Source organism: Lipomyces oligophaga, assembly GCF_038497815.1.
Source record: "Lipomyces oligophaga strain CBS 7107 unplaced genomic scaffold V1516scaffold_1, whole genome shotgun sequence".
Lineage (NCBI taxonomy): Eukaryota > Fungi > Ascomycota > Lipomycetes > Lipomycetales > Lipomycetaceae > Lipomyces > [Lipomyces] oligophaga.
The window spans coordinates 1792772-1815250 of NW_027117785.1; the positions used below are offsets into that span (position 1 = coordinate 1792772).

Here is a 22479-nt window from a genome sequence, read left to right on the forward strand (position 1 = left end):
TAGATACTGAAAATTTGAAACTGCTAACTACAGTCTCCAATTCCGCACTAGACTACTCTGATAACGCGTAATCCATTGCAATATCGCCAAGTCGGCAGGATAAATCGTCAGCGTTTTCCGCAGAGCCGACTGTTGCAGCCGACTATTGCAGCCGACTGTTGCGGTTCTACGACCAGGTACCCTGCGCAGAACCAAGAGTCTCGTCAACAGCAAGGTGTTTGACACGAGCAGTCATCATACCATCCACACCAGCGTCAGATACAGTGTTCCCCCACCAGTTCAATTCCTTCGGATGATACTGCAGAGCAAGAAAAATCAAAATTCCCGAAAAAGCGGTTCCAGCTGTAAGGGCCGATGACAAAATATAATTATATTTCGCCCACCACAGCGTGTATCGCGTCTTGATGTACCACATAAACGTAACCGATAAATAGACTCCAGAAGTGTAATATGACAGGTTATACGTACTCCCCCAATGCGTGACACCCGACAGAATGAGCACAGGGTGCCAGTAATGTAATGTTCGAGGAAATAGCCGCCGCAAGAACCAACACGGAACAGCAATCAAAGCTCCAATCAAAAATGCCCACTTAAAAACTGGATATATCTCATCAAATGTCCTTTTGGGACCAATCAGACCGAACAATAAAGACTGCGAGTACATTGTATGCGCAAACGTGCACGTATATTTCGACTTCTGAGTCAGGCTACACAAATCTGGAATACCCTTTCTGAGCATTTCCCAAGACGCTCCAGATATGAAGACTTGGATCAGCGTCGATAAAACCTGGACTCGGAAAACTGCCCGTGGAGGCAACTTGGCGTAATGGGCAAGCTTCAGATCGCCTACATAGAGATCAGCCTTTTCATCCATCCCAAAACCAAGCACACGAGTGAAAATGCATGCGATTCCACTTCCAGGAACCCAGTATCCACCCAGAAGCGTAGTTAAATGCTGAATACTAAACATATACCCAGCAGATGCGTATAGAATCAATCCAGGGGTAAGCAGCGCAATCGTGATTCCTATTACCGCGAAGAAAGCCCATACCGGAAGTTGTGTCGGAAAACAGCGCACTGCAATAATTCCGATAGTCATGGCAAATAACAGCACTATTATATACCACCAGTCCGGAACTTCAGGATATCTGCGCATTAATTTAGATACAGGATCGTCAAACTCATCTAACACATTACTGTCCCGATGCCTAAGAGATCTTACGAATCCTGTAAAGGCTTTTGTAATAGTCTTCCACTCGGTGACGAAAATATACACAAAGGCAAATGTAATTAACGTATAATCTGCTCCATCCAAAGTAATAGCACCTGCTGAAATAAACGGAGGCGAGTATAATTTGTATTTTTCCGCGTCGAAATATCCGTCAGTCATGACTCGAGTCGTATTATATTTGACTCCATATCGATCATAAACGGTCGAAGTGTTTGGCGGAATATACGCGGTACTTTCATAATTCGTGTAGATCATGATAATTATAATGATTGCGCCTATAAAAGTCCCCAAATATCGATTCAAAATAGCAAAACACGGAAGCACAAGTGAATTAGAATAATTCAGCATACTCCAGTCGAATGTGGTCACTGGATTGAATCCTAAACCTGCCGAAGAGCCCATAATGATAGCCAGGTTATTATTCTGCGGAGCAATCCAAGTTGGCCAATTAAATGTGGACAAAGCTGTAAACAGATAATCCGGTATGAAAAAGTAGACAAATGCACAGCCCAGAACGATGTTAAAGAACTTATATTTTGAGACTGTCCATCCATGGACATTTGTTCTCCTTTCAGGTACAACTAAAGTCCGATTGAGCTGAAGGGTAGGTAGGATCGTGGGCCAGACTGCTTTGACCGGATAAACTACCCACCTTCTTAAAATTCCGGCGACGGCAAGTCCAAAAAATTGACAGCAAAGACCCATTAACACATTGAATCCGTAGGACAGCCAATGCAAGCCGTAAAACATTTCTAATTGCATCGTTGGTACATAACATAGAAAAATAGCAACCGAGGAGCCGGCATTAATCATTATTGTAGCCAAAACTTGTTCCTTAAAGGACCACGGACCAGGATTCAGACGAAAGCTGTATTCTCCGTAACCAACACGCCAATCAGGCATAAATCTAGAATAAAACTGACCAGTCGGGACAATCAAGATCTGCATAACTTGTGACGTAAACGTAAAGTGAGGTTGCCGCCAGTATAGAAAACTGTTAACAAAAGTAGCAAACGCCGTCCATATACCAGCAATGAGATATACCCGGAACGTTTCACACGGAATACATGCATCATCGACAGGACTACACACTGAACGAACTTCAGGATATGGCGAATGATACTTGATCAGCGTGGCTTCCAAGCGAAGATCAAGATCGTATAAGTCCTCGCCAAGTCCATAGGCATCTGAACCTTGGAGTAACATTTTGAGTTTATCCATTGTTCTAAGCGGAAAATTCATATCGCCTTGAAAGTATTCATATGCTTGACCTAAAACTTTGAGAGCTTCAGAAGTATCCATGGTTTTCAACTTGTCAATGACAAATTCGGCATCCTCAACCAGAACGTCCTCCAAGTCATTTGAAACTTTGATCCGCTCGATAATGATCTCAGGGTCTTCAATTCGAAATTTAGATGTCGTAGAAGAATTTCCATGGAAGTCTTCTTTTTCATCTATCGATTGAAGTGAGGTCGCTTCCGTATCTGTTTCGATTGTATCAAGTTTAGAATCCATCTAGTATTGCCTGTTGGTATACAGATAAACGGAGATTCAGATTCTCCTTTTAAACTGAGCTTTGCCAAGCCGATATTCAGTAACGGCTCCAAATTTATAAGAAATTTAGAACAGAGAAATGAGAACTAATCTTATACAAGCTTTAGAACAAGATACTATTGACCTTGGCGGTAGTCTCTTGAACTTCATGATTCTTTCTGGTCAACTTTTATAACCTGTCCAAACAGCCGAGAAAATAGAGAGCTGATTATATCTTGGCAAAATATCTGTCAATTAGAGAGTATATGCGCGAGCGAGCAAAAATTGATTGCATGCTAACCTATGACAGAGACAGGTTCACGATTATTGGCTTTAGCGCAGACAACTTTAAGTTGTAGAGCGAAGCCAAGTTATGAAAACAGGTACAGAGAACCAAAAAGGTGCTTGTCAGTAGGAAGTAGCACATTATCTTCTATGAGTATCAATTCTTTACTGAAACGATCTGAATCGCAATAAATTGAATCTACATTATAATTTTAATTGGAAGCTGATTCATATTGTACGAAAACCAAAATAACTTTAAATTTCGCTGTCATGCAATTATATTCGATACAAACGAGAGTGGGAGTCTATTGATGGGGCTCACTTGCTTCAAGTCTAGACTGCAGCGAGTATTTTTGAGCAGATTTAATAATGATTTTGACCGTAAATTAAGGGAATAGACACGTATTCCTAAGAGAACGAGAATCGCTCAAAGTTGAGCAATATTGAATGTAAAAGGTATTTCGGTCTCAATAGCTTAACTAGCTCAATATTTCTCAATCGCTGTAAATCGGACAGCTTTCCGTAGAACAAGATATAATTCAACTTTTAGCTCCATCTTGTTGAATTCAATGTAGATCACATATCCTCCAATGATGGTCTACCGGAATACTTTTCTCTGGGACAAACTGCAAAGCAATTTCGAATATATTTAAACATATAAAATTCAAGAGCAAACTTTTCGAGATACCAATAGCAATCAAACCCGACCAAGACTCCAAGACTATTCAATTTATAAATTACACAGCCAATCAACCGATAAATTCCCAAATTTCATATATGCGCATATTTCGAATCGTAAAAAATTGGACCACAAAACAAAATCAAATAGTTCTCTGCTTGCGTTCACGACGGCAGTTTCGAGAAGCTCGGGTTGGTTGGGAACGATTGATTATCGACCTTCGGCTACCAACCAAGATAGCTTGATTCGCCCAGGAGGTTTTGCTAAAACCCCAAACATAGCCATCTTCGGAAGAATTAGGTTTATATTTGTTTGCAGATGAGTTATAGGCACAATCGCCGTCAAAATATCGGTCAAAGGAAATCGAATGTGACAACGTGTGTCGAATACCGGACCGCCAGGTACCGGTGAGATCACCGTGAGCAAAGTAAGGAAATCGCTGTTTGACTGACTCGTATATTTCTTGCAATCTGAGAGTATGGTTTCTCTCACGAGGTGCTGACAGTAGTGCACAAGCAATCAAAATTCGGTAAGAGTATTCTGGGCGGACGGTGGCATTGTTATTGGCAAGGTCTCGGATTTCTGGGAAGGGAATGTCATCGTTCCGTCGGTAACTACCGCCATTTCGGGCTTGAGAGGAAGCATATGTATCCTGGGAGTTTACCGAGCTTTGAGAAATTGAGGCTGAGCGACTCAGTCTGACGTGGTTTGCCTCGACCACAGCGCTCTGGTCTGCGACTTGTGCTCGTTTCAGGGGTCTCTCTGAAGAGGAAGATAGTTCTTCGGATTCGGAAGTATCACTGGATTCGAGACTATAGTCGAGATCATCCTCAACAAGTGAACTAGCCGGAGACTCGCTCTGGTCAGGCATAATATTCTTGTTTGCAGTCGTCATCGGAGAGAGCGGCGAAATTGAAGAGGAAGAAGGAGAGGACTCGGACGGAAGGCTGTCATGGTTTGCAAGCTCGGGATCCATGGGAGTGATCAGATCCGGCCCCACCAGTTCGGGTCGCATAGTCGTCATTAGAGGCGGGATCACGACGGGCGTAGACAGAATATGGTATCCCACAGCAACTGGACAAAAATACAATTTCTCGCGCAAACTCTTCATGCCAACGCTGATCAACTCTGAATTTCTATCTAACAACCCACTCAAATTTAACAAAACAAAACACTGGAACCAGACCATAAACTTGAGGAGTCTATCTCTCTCTTTATATTCCTTGACATCTCCGCGGAGTGCTTGCTCCTCTTTCCTTGCTACCCAATCATGATCAGCGTCGTCTGTACGACATTCCTGAACTGGCCAACTCGCTGTTTCAGAATACTTATTTTAGTTTTATACTTGTCCGTTACTTACGTGATCATCTGCTGATATATCTTGTCTGTCCTGTCTTTCAGCGAATCAGATCGTTTTCTTCTGTCTCTTTGCCTTCTCACTAATGTCTCACCACATATCAAATAAAATCGTGAACTCCCATCTATATCTTCCTGGGCCATCAGTCACAAGTCACAGGTCACATGATGTCCAAATCTTATTGCCCGGACCCAATGAGCAGTTGAGCCCTGAATGCTCTCGCGTAGTTTTCGGTCAAACTTTTTAGAGTTTTCGCTGTTGTGGATAAACTTTAACTACCGGCTTATCGCGCTCTCTGGTTACGGTTTCAATATTAAACTAACTGGTCTGGTAGTTTAATTGATCTATTTTTGCTTGGTTCGAGTTTTCCTTGTATCCCATAGTTTAAATTTCACTGTCAAGTAGCTCAGACAGAGTATATATTTTCTGACAGTTCCTGTTCTTTTCAATATCCTGTTCATTCGCTTTGCAAAAGGACTAGGTTCTGGGAACCAGCTAGGAAGGATAACTGCAATTCTAAACAACGTCGTGGCTTAATTTAGCTGATCAATTAATTTAAATCGATTTCCCATTAATAGATATGACTCTGAATCGTTACCTTATGTGTTTAGGTTTTCAACTATTCTTGGAGCTTTGTACATTCAGAGGGACAGCTACAATATAACTATTTTGCCCAGCTCGCGCTTGATTTCTTGTTGAACTCTAGTTTTTCTTGGATAAAAATATGAATTGAATTTACTACATAATTTTTTGAGCAGTCTTATTTAGCCTTAGTTTCAGCTAAAACGAGCCTACTCCTTTTTGAACTAAATTTATGACATATAAAGTATAATAAGTAAATTTACGCATTCAAAATTCTCTAGTATTGTTGCTGCAATTTACATTCCTTGTTTATTAATACGACAAATTGACACGCATAGACCGACAGCACAGTCTACAGTCCTTATATTCAGAGATTATATATTTCTGATATTTCTGATTACCGTTCTCGGTCAATTATTATTAGATACAGAAAACATAAAATAACCTGTACCAAATACCTAAAGGACTTCAGCGTCTGCTATGGAGACCAAAGTCCAATCCAATCATTTTGATATCCGCATCTTTTAAATTGATCTCTTGGCATTCTTCTATCAGTCAGTATTTAATTTAAAATGAAATTGTTGATGTAAATTATATATTATTAGATTATCGTTTTTCCTATAAACAAAAAACTAAATATCGCATGAAACACTTTGTCTGCGTATAAAAGCACAATTTCAAAAGTAAGAGGCTGTACAGTAGATCTTCTATAAACAGCAGAATTAATAATTACAATAAGCAAAATCCCAAAACCAAAAATCCCCATAATCAATCAGACTTGCGTTTAACCAATTTTGCAAGCGCCTTCTTAAGCATAGTTCCTGCTCCAGATGCACGGGCAACATAGTAAACAGCAAATGGCACAAAATACGAAACAGCGAGAAACATCAGAGACAAGCCTATATCGCGCCATTTAGTGCTATAAGACCAACCTATCTTTGCAAGGTATTGATCACCAACCGTATACTCGCAGAAACGGCAGTTATCTGTCGCTGAAGGATTCAGGAGAACACCCTGTGTGTCTGAGCTGACCCAGTCGCCGACGTAGTCCTGACAGGTCATACCCGAAGGAGGTGGAAAAATGGCAAGTTCAGATTCCGCGCATGAGACAGGAACTCCGTGCACAGCAGTCGAGACAAGTGGTCGAATCATATAACTCAAAGGATTTGCCCAAAACAGAAAATACTTGTAGAACTTGTTCAAACTATTATATGCAATCATAAGACCACTCACACACTGCGTGACGACGAAAAACAAAGGATTAATTACGCCAACTACATCTGTAGACGGGATAAATGAGCCAAGCATGACTGCTGATGTACCATGCCAAAGAATCAGAATCAAAGTCAGGAAGTATCCGCAACCTGCAATCGCAGCTCGGTGATATAATCCAGGCATATACCAAAACGTCGGAAAAAAAAGTACTGACATCAACAGCTCATATGGGATCGGCACAACTAAATATGAAAATACCATCGCGATCCAAGAAAATGTCTTCGAGTTGCGCTCCCGTAAATCGTAAAGATCAATCGCGAAAATCAAATGGATTTCCAATGCATTCGTCATATTGATAATCAACAGCATCGGGTAATATGTCAAAAATGCACGACTTTGAACGCCTAGAATCGTGTTGTCCAGTTGAAAAAACAATATTCCGGCACAAAGTCCACTCGAGATCGCTGCAAACGCGAACGAATAACTAAGAGACGGCGTCCGGTATAACGTCTTCCATAATCTGACTGTGACAGCAATCAATTGTTCAGATAAAGTGCTCGAAAACTCACGCCCTTCGTCTTCGGAGTCACCTTGAGTGATCTCATTACCGGCAATAGTAAGCCAGCGATTATTGTAGATTTCAGTTTCTTCATGACGCTGTTTACATTCCGCAGAATCCAGCCAAACTTGAATCCAGTCGACTTTCGAGCGCCTTCCAACTCCTGCCCCAACTGCTTCTAAAATATACTCGGCCGTATTATCACCTGGCTCAGGCGGTTCAGCATATCGAGAAAAGTACTCAATCACAGTGTCACCATTTCTACCGATTGGACCAAAATAGACCGTCTTTCCGCCCCGATATAACAACAGCAAATTATCAAACTGAGAAAAGAGAATAGCAGAGGGTTGGTGGATCGTGCAGATAATTGCCAGATTCGACCGAACGGCCAATCGCCTCAAAAAACTGACAATCTCCATCGACCCTTCCGAATCAAGACCTGATGTTGGCTCATCCAAAAACAATAAATCCGGCTTAGCAGCAAGCTCAACCCCGATAGTGACCCGCTTTCGCTCTTCAACAGATAACCCACGGCCAACATCATCGATGATTGCATCTGCAATTGAGTCCAGATCCAGCAAGTTAATAATTTCTTCCACATACTCATACTTTTCCCGTAAAGAAATATGGCGCGATTGTCTAAGTCGCGCTGAAAACCGAAGTGCCTCCCGCACAGTCTGTTTGGGCTCATGCAGGTCTTGCTGTTCGACAAACCCAGTCCTCCTCTGAAACGATTTTGGAAGATCATGGCCGTTTGCGCGGAATATGCCCGAAACGTATCCGATTCGCATTCGCTGCGAAATAGTATTCAACAATGTAGTCTTGCCGGCTCCTAAATCGGTGGTTAGCAAAATACCTTACTTATTCTCACAACACAGTACAACAAATACCTGAAGTGCCCATCAGAGCAAGTAGTTTTCCCGGAACGGCGTATCCTTCAACGTTCTCTAACAGTTGTTTATCTCCATCCGGAGTTGGAACAACCAAAGAGACGTTCTCAAACGTAAATAGATATCCCTTAGCTTCCTCGTCTCCTGTAGCGACCCGGTGATCCGCATCATAATGATCTGACCCGTCAGATTCATAATTCTGCTTCTCGTTCGATAATGACTCATCAGTCACCTTCTCAGTTCGCACAGAAGGCATCTTGACGTACTGTTTGACTTGGCCAGACCCGGCGTCGAACGTCAGAAATTCAGAGATCAGCATGCTAATGCAAATAAACCCAACTAGATATCCAAATTCAATGCCAATGTTCCGATACAAATGACCATGCGAATATCCGAAATGGCTCTTGATAAAGTCATCTCCCAAGACATAGTCCTGGCCTGCCACGGCACCTGGAAGAGAGCAGGCCTGGTGATTAATATCAGCGCCTGCAATATTTGGTACTAGCTGATCACCTTCGCATATAATATGTCGTCCATGGAATTCAGTTGCGGACAGTGCTTCGAATGGGTACGTGATAGGATTGATGTAATAAATCCAACGATACCACCATGGCATTTGAAATGATGGCTGAACGTAACCAGTCCAAAACAGAAGTGCATTCAACAAGGCAGAGACCAAGCGCAGGCACGAATCACTATTTCCGGAGAAGACGGCAATACAACGGTACATGGCCATCATTGTGACTGTACCAAGGAACACAATAAACAAAAATAGAAAGAATTTGCCGGCTTCCCGAGACAAATTAGATAAGAAGTACGTCAAAAGCACGTATATGGTGACTTGAGTTGCAATCATAGGCAGATCAGAAATTGTCTTACCAAAAATTAGGGCCGACGGGCGGAACATTCCAAGTCGACGATGCTTATTGTGGATGACACGATCATTGATAATATTTCCAACCTCGACTTGCAGCAGCCATCCGTTAAAAGTTAGCGAGAAAAATAGCACGCCAGAGCGATCGTACACATTCGGACTATTTGGAGAGAGGTTATAAAACATAGCGCCAATCAGTAGTCCCACAACAACCGAATTAACGATTTTAGTGCGCAGTAAAACCTGATCCTGCCACTGCAACTGGAATTCGCGGATGATTATCATATAAACTTGTTTAAAAAATGAAACTGTATAGAGTGACTTATTGCTATATCGTTGTGCCTGAACAGCACTAGCAAACTCGTGTCGGGCTTGGTGGCCAGTGTTTTCCAAATCAGCATGATACTCATCAATTTCACGCAAAGCATCGTCATAGAAATGTGAGGCTTTATAAATCGCTTCAAACTCTTCTGGAGTTTTGGGCGCGGTCTGTTCGAAGCCGGGTTTTATACGACGAAGACTTGGCCGCGACAGCGAGGTTAGGAAATCAGCGGTCGTGATATTCTGCGCAGGCACAAACCCAAGATTTTCAAAATATCGGCGAGCCTCGGAAGCAGGACCATAAAATATTTGTCTTCCCTGGTCAATTAAACAAACTTTGTCGAATTCTCGGTAAAGGCCTTCGCCAGCTTGATATAAAGTGACAATGGTAGTCGAGTGGGTGACGTCAGTCAAAACACGTAATGAGCGAATGTAGTCGACAGCCGTCGAGGAATCAAGACCACGCGTGGAGTTGTCAAACGCAACAATAGCTGCACGAGCAGCCAGCACCTCTGCAATGGAAACACGTTTACGTTCGCCACCAGAGACACCGCGAGCTTTATGGTCGCCTCCGACAAACGTATTCATAGTATGTTCTATACCAAACATTTTTCCGTACAAATTGCGAAGTTTATCGACAAACTGCTCTGAAGTCTCACCTGCAGGTAAAATATTCGGGGTTTTAAGCGAAAGAGCAAAGCGTAATGTTTGGGCGACAGTCAGTGTGCTATAATGCAAGTCGTCTTCGTCATTGAACACGATTTCACCGCGAAAATGCTTTGCAGCAACGTCGGGCTCGATACCGTCATATAAAACCGCACCGCCAACCTCAGCATAGCCTGCGCGCTGATTTGTAAGAGCTCTGAGAAAAGTCGTTGTTCCTGCTCCAGGTGGACCAAGAACAAGAAGCATTTCACCAGCTCGAACGAGACCGGAGAAGTCATGTAGAATAGTTCTCGGTTTGACCTTAGGCCTTAGAAAAGGAAATAATAGCCGAAGATAGTCGAGAATTACACCTCCCAGAAGAATATGTAGAATAGTTGCAGTGAAGGTCGCGACAGGTACGGCACCATTTCCTAAACCGGACACAGACAGATGCTTGAACGATACGCCAACCTTGAATGTTAGTTTACTAAGCCCGAAAACAAAATGAAAAAAAACAAGAAAAGTAGCTTACACGCTTAGGATGGATCCCACTTGCACGCTCACGCTCAGTATCCTGTCTTATCCAAGCCTCGAGGTTGAAGGGCTCTTCTTCCGGCTGCGGTTGTTTCTCGAGATCTCCCAGGTCTTGGTCGCGGCCAGCAGTACCAGTAGCAGAAAACCGGGAACTTGTTTTAGTGAGCGCATTATGAAGATGAATATGATGCGACGGCGCGGTCGATACATGCGATAGTTCTCGCCGAAGCTCTTCAAAATCGTCCAGAGCATTCTGAATTACAACGGGCTCCTGCTCATGCTCACCCCATCTTCCGTCTGTCGGTACTCTTTCCAACTGTTCGCCGAGGTTAGTCTCGACCCCCTGGTTGTCAAGGTTATAGTGACCAGAAGTAGTCATAGATATGAATGACAACTACAGAAGAAGTGAATTGGAGTAAACTAGAGCTGACTTCTGTAAACCTCGAGGAAGTTGAGTGAAGCTCAGACTACCGCAATCAGTCAACACTACCACGTAGATGGGAATGGGCAAATAAGTAGCTTAAATATCAGGAACCGCGCGCGGTTGTCCTATCTACGACGGCCCAGAGTTCACTAAAACTAATCGAGCTAATACCGGACAAAGCCTGCCTAAACTAAATACACCCAAAGAGCCCAAGCCAGCCGAAAAGAAACAGACCGAACGTGGGGTTATCGGTAAGAATAATTTCAAATTATCACGAACAATAAGGTTCAGCACTGATTTGTGCCGTAGTACGGCCGAGTCGCACACACTGTACAGTCAGCGGCTCTCGGCTTGATTACTAATACGTGCTTTCGGCCGAGACGACAGCTGCATGCGCTTCCTCGCGCTAGCTGGAGTCTTGTTATCGTGACCGCTGGCATTTTCCGGCGACGAACTGGGGGCCCTGGGCGGTTACGATCGCTTAGTCACTCCGCCGAACGAAGCGCGATTATGTAATAATATTCAGTGTGCACGGTTGTAGTAAACAGCTTTACGGTTCAAGGATTATTAAGATTAATTTGATGACGTCGATATGTATGTACTGATTGTCCAAATAGAGAGAAAGACAGAGTGATGTAGGCAGAGTAAAATCATTCACGAATCCATATCAAAGGACCCTCGACACTTCGCGACGTATCTTCATCAAACCCATCGTGCCACCTACCGAGAATCGCTTTGCTGCCAGGCAAAATAATAGCCTGATGGATCCATCGCTGTTCTTCGAAAAACTCTTCTTCGACTTCGAACTCGAGTCGGCGCATCTCAAACCGCGCCCACCCACGAATGCCCATTATTGCCTCCTCGATCGGCGTGATTTCCACAAGCGACCGTCGACGCTCGGTGATGCCTGTGAGCTGGTGCGAGGTTCCCGTAGAATGAAGTCCAACGGGGCCTACAATGTTTTCAGGCAAGTCTAATTTCCAGTAGACAATGTCGCCGATAATTGACCGTCTCGTTTCATTACTCAGAGGCGCGCTTCGGAATAGCTCAAAGTCCCAGTAGTTGAAAAACGCGTATGCGCTGAGCAAAATTTGTCCTGGTCCTTGATCATCCATCTCATCCACATTGTTTGCATCATCAGAATCGCCGTCAGAATCGATATGATCATTCCGACGGTTGCGCTGTCGCTCAGACTCAGTTGCATCTATTCCGGCTACATCTGCTTGGCCCTGTAATAAAGGATTTTTGATTGTGCGAAAAATTTCGATCGGGTCCAGTCCCTTTTGTAGTCGGCGAACTCCGCTCTGGACGTTCATCATCTGCCAGAAAGTGACCAGCGCACCAATAACGTGTAATTGTGGAACGCCATTTTCATCAAACAGTGGATGTCGTGGTGAATCATAGACTACTCGATAAATCAGATCAAGCGGTGACGGCGCGATTCCAGGAAATCCTTCCGCTGATATCAAAGCCGTCTTTACAAGCCAAAACAATTCTAGTGCTTGTTCATCACTAGCAAGCTTGCTATCCATTGGTTCGTGGAAAAGAAATTCCCTGGATATCCCAGACTCTTTTATCAATTCGTAATTGTGAGTGTAGTGGTCTGCCAGCATGCCGGCAATGACTTGCATGTCTTGCCGTGTGACTGGCCGATCGCCTGCGACTAGTTCATCTTCGCTTTCGTTTTCATTATCGTCATGATTATCATCTAATTCAGGCAGTCTTTTCAATAAAACTCTACGGCGAGCAGCATAAATCGCGAAATAATCGTATTGAGCATCTCGTTTACTTAGCTCTGTTTCATCAGTGACAGCAAACCCGCGGCCGTCCAAAAACACAGGCGGATCAAACACATCTCTGAACCGGATCCGCCAGAAATAACGATTAGCTGGACCGAGTTTCGCTAATATCCTTTTGGACGCGTAGATAAGCGAACACAAACATCGATCCGATAGATCCAACGCGATCGTCTGAAGAACTTCTATCGGGAGATCATCTAGACTTGACATTCCGAGCAATTGACAAGAACAAAATTAAATGCAATAACCAAAATAATAATTTTATATCTAAAGGAATTAGCTAGAAGCTTATGAATTCAGAATAATTCTGCACGACACATACTCAGAAAACAAACGAGTCCTGAAAAATCCGAAAAAGGCGTTTCTGGATCTGGTTATTGCTCCGACTCGCTAGACTAGCCTGTCACTTTTCCGATTTCGGATTGCCGGTTCCCGATTTCCCGGTGACCACCGCCCGGGGATTGCTCGGATAATAGCTTTCTATTAACAAATATTAAGAATTTGTTACATGAAATATTTACTTACATACTTTGGTGTTTCCAAATTCAGTCTTATAGGACTCCCGTTTGGTTTAACGGTCAGTTCGCGCTTCTCGGATCTGTGCTGCACAGACTGGACGCGCAAGGTGCCCGGACTCCGTGCTGCGAGCAAAAGCCATTTCCCATTCGGGCATTTCTTGTAGTCTTTGTGATTTAAAAAAACATTTTGTATATTTGAATAAAGCTAATCCCTCTGCGAATATACCATATAAATTTTTCTATGTTGCATTGTATAGGATTTATTGACGGGAAGGGGAGTTTGTCACGCAGTCCACCGACTTAAATGCAATCAGTCTGAAGATCTACTTGTAGGCTATCTGGTTATTGCATGCCTTTCGGATCTTCTCATTACTAAATGTGGGTACTAATTCAATGTTACGCATGTTCAAGTGAATGCTGATATAACTCACTGCACTTCAAGTGACTTTCGTTCGCGTTCAAAGATTAAAGGAGTCAATGTTAAGCCATCAAGATCAATCTGCTGTATTTCGCGAACGCAAATATTATGGCTAATAATGAATGAAAAATAAGAGGTATGAAATCTAAAATATTTATGATAACTGTGCATAAGTAATCAATACATGCATTGGACTCAGTCGGAAAGTAGGTATCAATAATATAAATTCATTGTTTGGCAGTTAATTATTCTTATATTCTATCCAGCAAGTGATCTCCATCGAGCACATCTAAAATTCCAACCAGCAAATGGCTTCCAATCTAAAGCACATCCGTATTTCACGATTCGAAATAATGGATAACCTACATTTCTGGCGTTTTATTAGCTATGATAAAAGTACTAGACCGTTCAGAAATATTAAACCATGGCGCATTTTTTTATTCGTAGATAAATACAACTTGATCTGAATCTCCGTCGCCATTTCCCATTAATGATTCTTTTGATACTTGTTCTTCGTTACTCTCATCCACCTGTCCCTGTTTATTATTGTCTTGTTCGTCATTGTTTTCCTCAATATCAGAATAAAAAACTTCACCCAATTTCAGCCCTCCTGAGAACTCTCTCAGATCATCCAACATCTTCTGCGGCAGTGGGTTCGTTACTAAATCGCGTTCCAACGTTGGCTTAAAATTGAGTTTATCCTCTAAAATCACGCGCACAGTACCGCCTTCAACATAAAGAGAAACGACTCCAATAACTTCACCACTGACATTTTCTAGCGCAATCATGTAAGAAAACGAGTCTTCAGCCGTAGCGATCTCACCGTTCGGAGCCCGGAACGTGCCATCTGCAATCTGTTCTTCAAGATGTCGAATCAGAATTTTGACAGAAGCAATTAGATCCAAGCCTTCTGTTTCTTCCTTCTCATCGTCCATGTGATCCTCACGAGTATCTTTAATTTCAACCGTTTCATCCGCCCGTACCGGGTCAGTCGGTACAGGCCCTGACATCTCGTTCAGTTCCTCTGTAGTATGAACAAGTCCTTGCTTAAACATTAATGATTCTATCTTCTCGTCAATGTCTTTGTATAATTTCTTTGCCTGATTATTATTCTTCTTCTTTATCACTCCACCCCGAGGATGATATTGTTTCACGTTTGGATCTTGCACCTCTGAAATTTCATGATCTGCCATCGCTTTCAAAATATCCTCCTCCAGCCTGTCCTGTTCTGACTTTTTCTCAATCTCCTCCTTAGTCGCGATTTTGCGGCACTGTATCTCATTTGCCATATCTTTTTTCTGTGGTAGAAAAGCCGGATCCTGGCATAACCGCGGTGTATGGATGACCATTAGATATCTGCATGTCGTTACTTCTTTGATCCATTCGATTTTATCCTGCGAGTTGGGATTACAGTGAAACTGGATTTCGATCTTTCGTTCGCGATCCGTCAAATCACAGAGCGTTCCTTTCCCAATTTTTTGTACTAAATAACGCACCTCACCCGAGGTCTGCACAGAAATATCGTCAGCAGATACTTCGCTGCTTAATAAATTATTCTTTAGTGGTTTTCCGTCGTCCGCGTGATCAAAATGTTCAGATGCTTGATTCTGCACCGGTACTTGGCCGAGATAGTATGAGACAAAATTCCTGTCTTCTTTCGGAGGATAATGGGTTATACCTTTTTGTAATGCTTCCTGGTGAAATTGTTTTACGCCAACTTTATGGCAGAACGAATATGTCCACCAGCCAGCGATCTAAATTAGTCAGTTCATTGTTACTGATACAATGCCACAGAGGACATACGTAATATAAACATGAACCATTGAGTGGTTCAAGTAAATTCCACCCGCTGATTGCAGCTCGCCGTAGCTCTTTCTCCTCCTCGGTCCTTGACAACACTTTATTCGAATAGCCCTGGTCTTCTATGGGCTTGGCCGTGGGTATCTGACACAGAAACTCGTGGCCCTGGAGAACCATCAGTTCGTTTGACTTCAGATCAGGTGTAGCCACTGGATTAATTGAGTTAGCCAAAATCTCTCGCGCTTCAGTATCCAGAATGTATTCTCCTCCTAGCGCTATCTCATACTGCTCCAGTCAATATCAAGCTTTGTTCAAATTCTCCAGACTTACTTGAGGAAACGCGAGAATGTCATCCTGAACGGAAAACAACGCCTCAGCAATCCCTGGTAGTACCAGTAGCCAGTAAAATAGCATTTTAGCTTTATTCTTTTCCATAATTTTATTGTATTCTATTACATCAAACAAAATTTGGCCCGATCTGATTACACGTTTCCATTCGGCATGTTATCTCACGTGACATAAGACTGACATCAACACCTGAAAACATTCTAGTTTAATCAAATCTCATCATTTGTTCGTTTTTCTTGAAATTGGTTAAGATCAAATAATGTGAGTATAAAAGAATACAGTCAATTTTTGAAATTTATAATAACTGGCAATTGTAGGAACAGCCCAAAATCAACTGGTTCGCGGTCTCCTTCGCCAGCTGTGCGCGGTCGGTCACGTCGACGATCTGGTTCTATAGATACCCGTTCACCCAGTGGACTTGCGAAGATATCAGCTAGTAGATCTCGATCTGGTTCTGGATCTAAATCTAAATCAAGGTCTAGAAGCTATTCTAGATCGTACAGTTCTCGAAGTCGATCCCCGAATCTGAATCAAAGTCGTAGTCGAAGCAGAAGCAGAAGTTGGACTCCAAGTAGTCGATCTAGATCTGCTAGTTACGACTCGCGCAGTCTCTCCAGATCTCGCAGTCGAACTAGATCTCGATCGCGGTCGCGATCTCCTTTATATCGAGACAGTTCTCCTCGCAGATTGCCTAAGAGGGTACGATCATGTGTATTTTCGTTAATGAACACCGCTAACCTTATCTAGATTGTAATTGAACATTTGACAAGACGTGTTACGGAAGCTCATATAAAAGAAATCTTTTCTGTATATGGGCCGACTAGTGATATTCGTTTTTCGTCGCAACGTACGTATTTGATTTGAAAGATTCGATTTAGGTTGATATGATACCTGACTGATAACTTCAGGTGACAACTTTCTTTGTTTTCTGTCATATGATACAGAACAGGAAGCAGACAGCGCTATTGCCTATATGGATGAAGGATTAATTGATGGGTCGAAGGTGATTGTTCAGCATGCATTGCCCGCTCGCCAGTTTCTCGGTCAGCGGTCCCAGAGAGGAGGATATCAGCGTGGAGGACCAGGTGGAATGTCATATCGTCGCGGAGACAGAAACGAATTTAATCGTAGATCTTTCAGGCCTGGGAGACCAGGCGATAGATACGTGCCTAGCGACAATGGGCCTTGGTCGCCGACCCGTCGCCGTTCGCAGAGTCCGCTGAGAACTGGAAATGGATATGGATATGGAAATGGAAATGGAAATGGCAGGAATAGATCACCTCGCCGCAGATTTAGATAGCTTTGCTATTATATGCCACAAATTATTTTGTCGAGAGATTGGACAGTTCTTATAATAGGCGCAATTCATGCATGCTACCCATCTAATACATCAATAACAAGTCGCGATTATGGATAATCAAAACATTGTACAGTTTTTTATATTTATTAATGAGCTCTCTTTCTGATTCAGAAATCTGTATGACTGTTATCTCGGTATATAATTTATCCTCCGTTGCCAAGTTCCCATGTGAACTCCGAACGGATCTACGCGCAGAATTTCCTTCGAAGTCTCGTTATCTTTGTCTCGGAATTATGCCGATCCTCGTAGTCTAGCGTGTTAGCGTCGCAGAGTTCTAATCTAAGAGATTTTAGACTTGATCAAGACTGCATCCTATCTTCAATTTGTCCAAAACTATATGGCTTCCTCCTTTAAGCAAAATCCTCTTCGTTTCTCAAACACTCGTTTTAATCTGAATAATGATTCATTTCAACTATCCTTTCAAGTTTATTTTCCATTCTATCTCAGTACACTGGGCTATATTTGGCTATACAGCAAATTACGTCATTCTATCTTGAGGGACTTCAATTATGCAGTTCCACTAGTACAATAGACATTCTAGTTCATCTTGAGTTTGACGCAAAAGTTAAAAATCGTGTCATCCTGGCAACTACATGCAGGTTTCAGTGGTCATGACGAGACCTCTGGTTGACTCATCTAACGAGAGTACTAATTCAAGCCAATTTTGCAGAGATTTATTAGTTCAACATAATATACACATATATACAATACTATACAACTATTTGAATCAGCGCTCTAGAATCCCAGTCATTCCCCTCTGAGATCGTTCGACACAAATCCGCAAGAGGTTTAGTACCCGTAAACGCATTCGCAGCAGCTTGACCAAGAACATATATTCTCTTCAAGCCTGGAAAACACATGCCTTGCACTGTCTGGGCGGAAGCGATAAGGAAATTTGGACGACGGCCTGTAGAAACTTTTGAGAACATCGCAGTCGCAGATATCGTGCCATACACGGAGTCAGACAACGTGAATCCATCAAAATTGTCAATTAACGCAATTTTGAATCCCCGGGATTCAAGCTCAGCGATCAAACTCGGTTTTGAAACCATGTCCCCGATTATAATCAATCCTGTAGATTTATCATCAGCAGGAGACTCATATAATGCGAGCTGGTCTATAATCTCTGGAGAGATTGTGTTTTCCTTGGATTTATCATATTCTGTAATCTTGGAAGCAACTTGGCTAGGTGAATATGAATCTAGATTCGCCTTCCACCGATCCAAAAACCCAGTAGTGGACACTGAAATGATCTTAGTGTCTGCTCCCGCAGCTGTAAACTGATCCGACTGCGCGGCGAGCCGACGCTTGACAGTCAAATTATCAGCAAACCATCCTAACGCAGACACAACTGAGTCAAGCCGCCCACCCAAGGCGACATTACTTGAAATGACAACAGTTCTACAGGGTTCGCTATCGATGCTATAGACGTGCCGTGACCTTTTCTGCAACTTCGTTAAATACGCTAGTACTTTGGTGACGTGGTATCTATTCAAAGCCGATATCTGACTTCGAGATAGCTTGGGATTCCGCGGTGGTTTTAAACTATTTAGACTCCGCTGTCCTGATTTTGAGTGCGGAGGGTGAGGAAGCGAGCGAAGCTTGAGTTGCAGATCCGCCTCATCTACTACAATTAGTTCAAGAAACTCGAAATTGACAGAGGCTCGTGTAGATTCGTCCGCAAGAAGTTCCAATAATATTCCTGGCGTCGCAATGACAATACTCGGATTTCTATATTGACGGAGCAGCTCAATCTGCCTTTGAGCTTCGGGTCCTCGATATAGCGCTTGGACAATGGAGTGTAATTTCGGATCGCCTCTATCGAATCCGAGAATCCGTCTATGCAGTTCAAAATACATCTTCGCAACTTGCTTCGATGGCACAACGATCAACGAGGTGACACTTGGAATTGCACGGTTACGTTTTGGCTCAGATAGCGTAAACAAAGTAATCGCGGTTGATTTGCCAGTTCCTTGCGGCGATGTCTGAATGACCGAGTACCGATTGTCGAGCTCTTTCATCAGAGAGATCTGAGAATCGGTTGGATCCTGTAGGTTTGGAATCACAGCCCGCGCTCGTTCTAAAACATGTGGCTGAATAGTGTAATGCTGAATGTTTAATCCTACTGTTGTTTATCTTTATAAGCATTCATTTACCTCAAATTTTGTCCCTCGTCGAGCAATAGACGAGCGGACGTTGACCATGCCGCCAATATTCCAGTCGTGATTCGGTCGATTCTCTTGTCTGTTCAAGGCATTACTGCTGAACAGCCTCCATGAATGGCATCGAATCCCCTTTTCATATGAATAACGGCATAGAGTTTTTAGTCTCATTATGTCGATCATGCTGTTATATTCACTATCATAATATCAGTTACAAAATTCCTGGAGCACATGAAACCAAAAATTCAGTTGGGACTTCAGGATTAACCCAATTCTAATTGAGATGAGTTCTGTTATGTCGATTATTTCGACGAGAGTTGGAGAGATAAAATTACACCATTTTAAATTTTTAGCCGTGTTTTCGTCTGAACAATATTGCGGAAATGTCACGATCAATTCCGCAGACGAAGACGACCCGAAGAACATCTACTTCTACCTCTGCCTCAGTTTCCATATCTAGTTCTGCAGCCCCTCTTCGCATCCCGAAACTGCCCGCTGATCTGCGCAGACAATTTTATCGTGACTTGCAAGGTCTGACTCAATATGTCGACAATGATCTCCGGACACGAATATCATCGATCCACTCTAGCGCGGAGACGATTTCTACGCAGTCAAAACAAGTGCGAATTCAGACTGCTTTGTTGACAAAGGAAACTACACGGTGGAATGAGACTGCAGATAAGGCAACTACAATATTAAAGGTATAATCTTTTGTGTCATATAAGTTGTTGATCTGTGGAGCTGATAGGGTATAGGAAGCAGGAGATATACAGAATTGGGCTGAAATCTTAGAAGTGGAGTTAAGCGCGCTGGAAGAAACTATGCGGATAGTCTACGAAGACACTCGCCCGGACGATTGATATAATGTGAAATAATAAACTACAAAATAAAGTCCAGAATATGGAATCACCTTCGATTCACAGCTGTGAATCCGCCACGACCAAACGAGGCATCATCCATTTCTTCGTCCTCATCTTGACGGTTGCCATTCCCATTGCCATTTGTGTTTTTCGGTCCTTCAAGATCAATTTTATCATTTTCCTCGTCTGCATCCTCAATGTAAGAGTCTTCAATGTCTGCGTCCATTATAATATCCTTTTCATCCCGCAAAGGCGAAGAAGCTGTAACTGGTAAAACACTGCCAGGAGGAACGTACGCCTCCATTTCGCGATTATACCTAGCCTTTTCCGCGTCGTAGAGTTGATAATACCGTTTGCGTCCGTCGTCACCCAGATCCCGCCATGCCTCGGCCATAGCCTTGGTCAAGTCAAAATTATCTTTTCCCTGCGAGTCGATGAGTTGATTGCGCACCCGTTCTTTCTCCAAGTCGCAGAAAATTATGTATGCATTCTGCGGCCGCCTTGGAGCATGAGGGTCCCGAGGCGTATGTTTCCGCTTAGATGAAGTACCTGGAGTGGAGACTTGACCTGCCTGGTTAACCAGTAATTTGGACTTTGCTGCAGAAGGCGTTGAAGTATTGTTTCCACTGCTCGCGATCGCCGTGAAACCACCCGTCGTATGCTCCTCCAACATTGGCGACACGGATCCGTCCGATTCGCCGCCGCGAAGTGCAACTCGCTTATGGCTTCGTACTGGCGATGCAGGCGGCGAAGGACTTCCTTCTGAGTCATCAACTTTGAAAAATGTACGTTCTTCCAATTTCTCCAGCAGAAACGCCCGTTCAAGTCGCATTCGCTGGACTCCTCGCTTCGACCGGGCAAGCCTTAGAATCAACAGATTGTTGCTTTCTTCGACTTCTGATATCCGTTTCTTTAGATCTTTGCATTTCTGACGGTACTTTGTTTCTAGATAATTTAGTTCTATTGTGATGTTTGTCCCGAATCATTACAAACCTTCTGAATGAGGAATCGTAGGAGCGGCAACCTGCTGATCTCGACTCGAACGCTGGCTTGTCAGATATCATCATTGTGTGAGTCGGGAGCACTTACTTTACTCATTACTGCAGATTAGTGAGTCGCAATTATGCAATTATGCAATTAAAATGATGCGATGTCAGGGAACCACCCAATTGATTAAAAGCAGTCGCTTGATTTGTTCGTATTGAAATAATATCAGCTTCGGCTGGTAGTTTCATTAGAGCGCACATTCAAGTGTAATCATGTGATGTATCACGTGAATATTCTGTTACATTACTGCGATCAACAGCTTCTGGTTGATATGTAACATTTCATGTAAACGACATGGAAATTTCGTTGAATACAGAAGAAGGTAGCGATTTTGCAATAAGACTAAGTGCGTGGAGCAAATAACTATGGAAAGTTGCAAGAGCCTTAGGTGTTTCAATAGGAATTCGTTCAAGAGAACAAGCTTTCGTCCAAAGGAAAGTTATTTCTTGTTGGCTTGTTTGAATTATAAGTATTAGATAAACTGTAGCGTACCCCCATTTCTCATTATTGTATCCATATAGTAGAACATTCACTCTTTTTGTCGCTCTCGCTGTGACATACATAACGTAGAAGTCCAATAAAGAAATTCCGGTATCAGTACCATTAGTAATCTTTGAGGTGCACGAATTAGACAAATAAATATTCTTAGCGGATATGCTTCGATTAAATCTTAACTCGCCTGAACTCCGAACGATTCTCAGCAATTATTAATTAATTTCAATTCTAACTGAAGCTTAGCTAATCACTACCTCACTTCCTCTTACTGCCCACCCCGTCAACTACCTCCAAGTGAATTCACGTGACAGTGGCACAGAAGCACGGCTCTTCGGACCGCAATCCTCCTGTCGCACGTGTCAGCACAAAGTTCTCAACGGTGTCAAATGAAGTGGTGTATACGTCTACTTCAGAGCACTTTACGCCGTATATCAAGCCGTGTTGAATAGCAGTGCTATCTGCTCGTATTCGCGTTGTAGGCCGGTAATACAAACACCTTGTGTTTACGATGATAGGGTCTGCGCAGGGCAGTTCGGAGTCCCG

The 22479-nt window shown here is 42.9% G+C and overlaps 9 protein-coding genes across 9 annotated transcripts; 2 read left to right on the top strand and 7 right to left on the bottom strand.

Moving 5' to 3' along the window:
- Positions 1-166: 166 nt before the first annotated feature.
- Positions 167-2746, bottom strand: V1516DRAFT_662047 (OPT oligopeptide transporter protein-domain-containing protein; the record flags this gene model as incomplete). Its single annotated transcript, XM_066920414.1, has 1 exon — positions 167-2746. One exon carries the CDS (start codon positions 2744-2746, stop codon positions 167-169), a length of 2580 nt encoding a protein of 859 aa, XP_066780161.1.
- Positions 2747-3870: 1124 nt separating this feature from the next.
- V1516DRAFT_662048 (uncharacterized protein) lies at positions 3871-4752 on the bottom strand (the record flags this gene model as incomplete). Its single annotated transcript, XM_066920415.1, has 1 exon — positions 3871-4752. One exon carries the CDS (start codon positions 4750-4752, stop codon positions 3871-3873), a length of 882 nt encoding a protein of 293 aa, XP_066780162.1.
- Positions 4753-6246: 1494 nt separating this feature from the next.
- On the bottom strand, positions 6247-11369 carry V1516DRAFT_632371 (ABC-2 type transporter-domain-containing protein). The gene is made up of 3 exons (XM_066919968.1): positions 10704-11369; positions 8332-10642; positions 6247-8273 (listed from the first exon to the last, which is right to left on the bottom strand). The coding sequence occupies exons 1-3, from the start codon at positions 11082-11084 to the stop codon at positions 6436-6438; spliced, it is 4530 nt and encodes a 1509-aa protein (XP_066780163.1). The 5' UTR covers positions 11085-11369; the 3' UTR covers positions 6247-6435.
- Positions 11370-11431: 62 nt separating this feature from the next.
- On the bottom strand, positions 11432-13557 carry V1516DRAFT_82759 (uncharacterized protein). Its single transcript, XM_066924348.1, has 3 exons — positions 13458-13557; positions 13251-13408; positions 11432-13195 (listed from the first exon to the last, which is right to left on the bottom strand). Exon 3 carries the CDS (start codon positions 13136-13138, stop codon positions 11780-11782), a length of 1359 nt encoding a protein of 452 aa, XP_066780164.1. The 5' UTR covers positions 13139-13195; positions 13251-13408; positions 13458-13557; the 3' UTR covers positions 11432-11779.
- A 339-nt stretch (positions 13558-13896) lies between these two features.
- V1516DRAFT_669067 (uncharacterized protein) lies at positions 13897-16108 on the bottom strand. Its single transcript, XM_066921117.1, has 2 exons — positions 15668-16108; positions 13897-15618 (listed from the first exon to the last, which is right to left on the bottom strand). Exons 1-2 carry the CDS (start codon positions 15839-15841, stop codon positions 14302-14304), a joined length of 1491 nt encoding a protein of 496 aa, XP_066780165.1. The 5' UTR covers positions 15842-16108; the 3' UTR covers positions 13897-14301.
- Positions 16109-16201: 93 nt separating this feature from the next.
- Positions 16202-17697, top strand: V1516DRAFT_82703 (uncharacterized protein). The gene is made up of 4 exons (XM_066924347.1): positions 16202-16273; positions 16330-16711; positions 16760-16859; positions 16921-17697. Coding segments are annotated over exons 1-4 (876 nt in total). The 5' UTR covers positions 16202-16271; the 3' UTR covers positions 17313-17697.
- Positions 17698-17890: 193 nt separating this feature from the next.
- Positions 17891-19819, bottom strand: V1516DRAFT_709888 (uncharacterized protein). The gene is made up of 2 exons (XM_066924227.1): positions 19529-19819; positions 17891-19480 (listed from the first exon to the last, which is right to left on the bottom strand). Exons 1-2 carry the CDS (start codon positions 19715-19717, stop codon positions 18083-18085), a joined length of 1587 nt encoding a protein of 528 aa, XP_066780167.1. The 5' UTR covers positions 19718-19819; the 3' UTR covers positions 17891-18082.
- On the top strand, positions 19657-20520 carry V1516DRAFT_669075 (uncharacterized protein). Its single transcript, XM_066921118.1, has 2 exons — positions 19657-20235; positions 20290-20520. The coding sequence occupies exons 1-2, from the start codon at positions 19918-19920 to the stop codon at positions 20392-20394; spliced, it is 423 nt and encodes a 140-aa protein (XP_066780168.1). The 5' UTR covers positions 19657-19917; the 3' UTR covers positions 20395-20520.
- Positions 20281-21575, bottom strand: V1516DRAFT_669078 (uncharacterized protein). Its single transcript, XM_066921119.1, has 3 exons — positions 21484-21575; positions 21388-21439; positions 20281-21339 (listed from the first exon to the last, which is right to left on the bottom strand). The coding sequence occupies exons 1-3, from the start codon at positions 21490-21492 to the stop codon at positions 20441-20443; spliced, it is 960 nt and encodes a 319-aa protein (XP_066780169.1). The 5' UTR covers positions 21493-21575; the 3' UTR covers positions 20281-20440.
- Between the last annotated feature and the right edge of the window lie 904 nt (positions 21576-22479).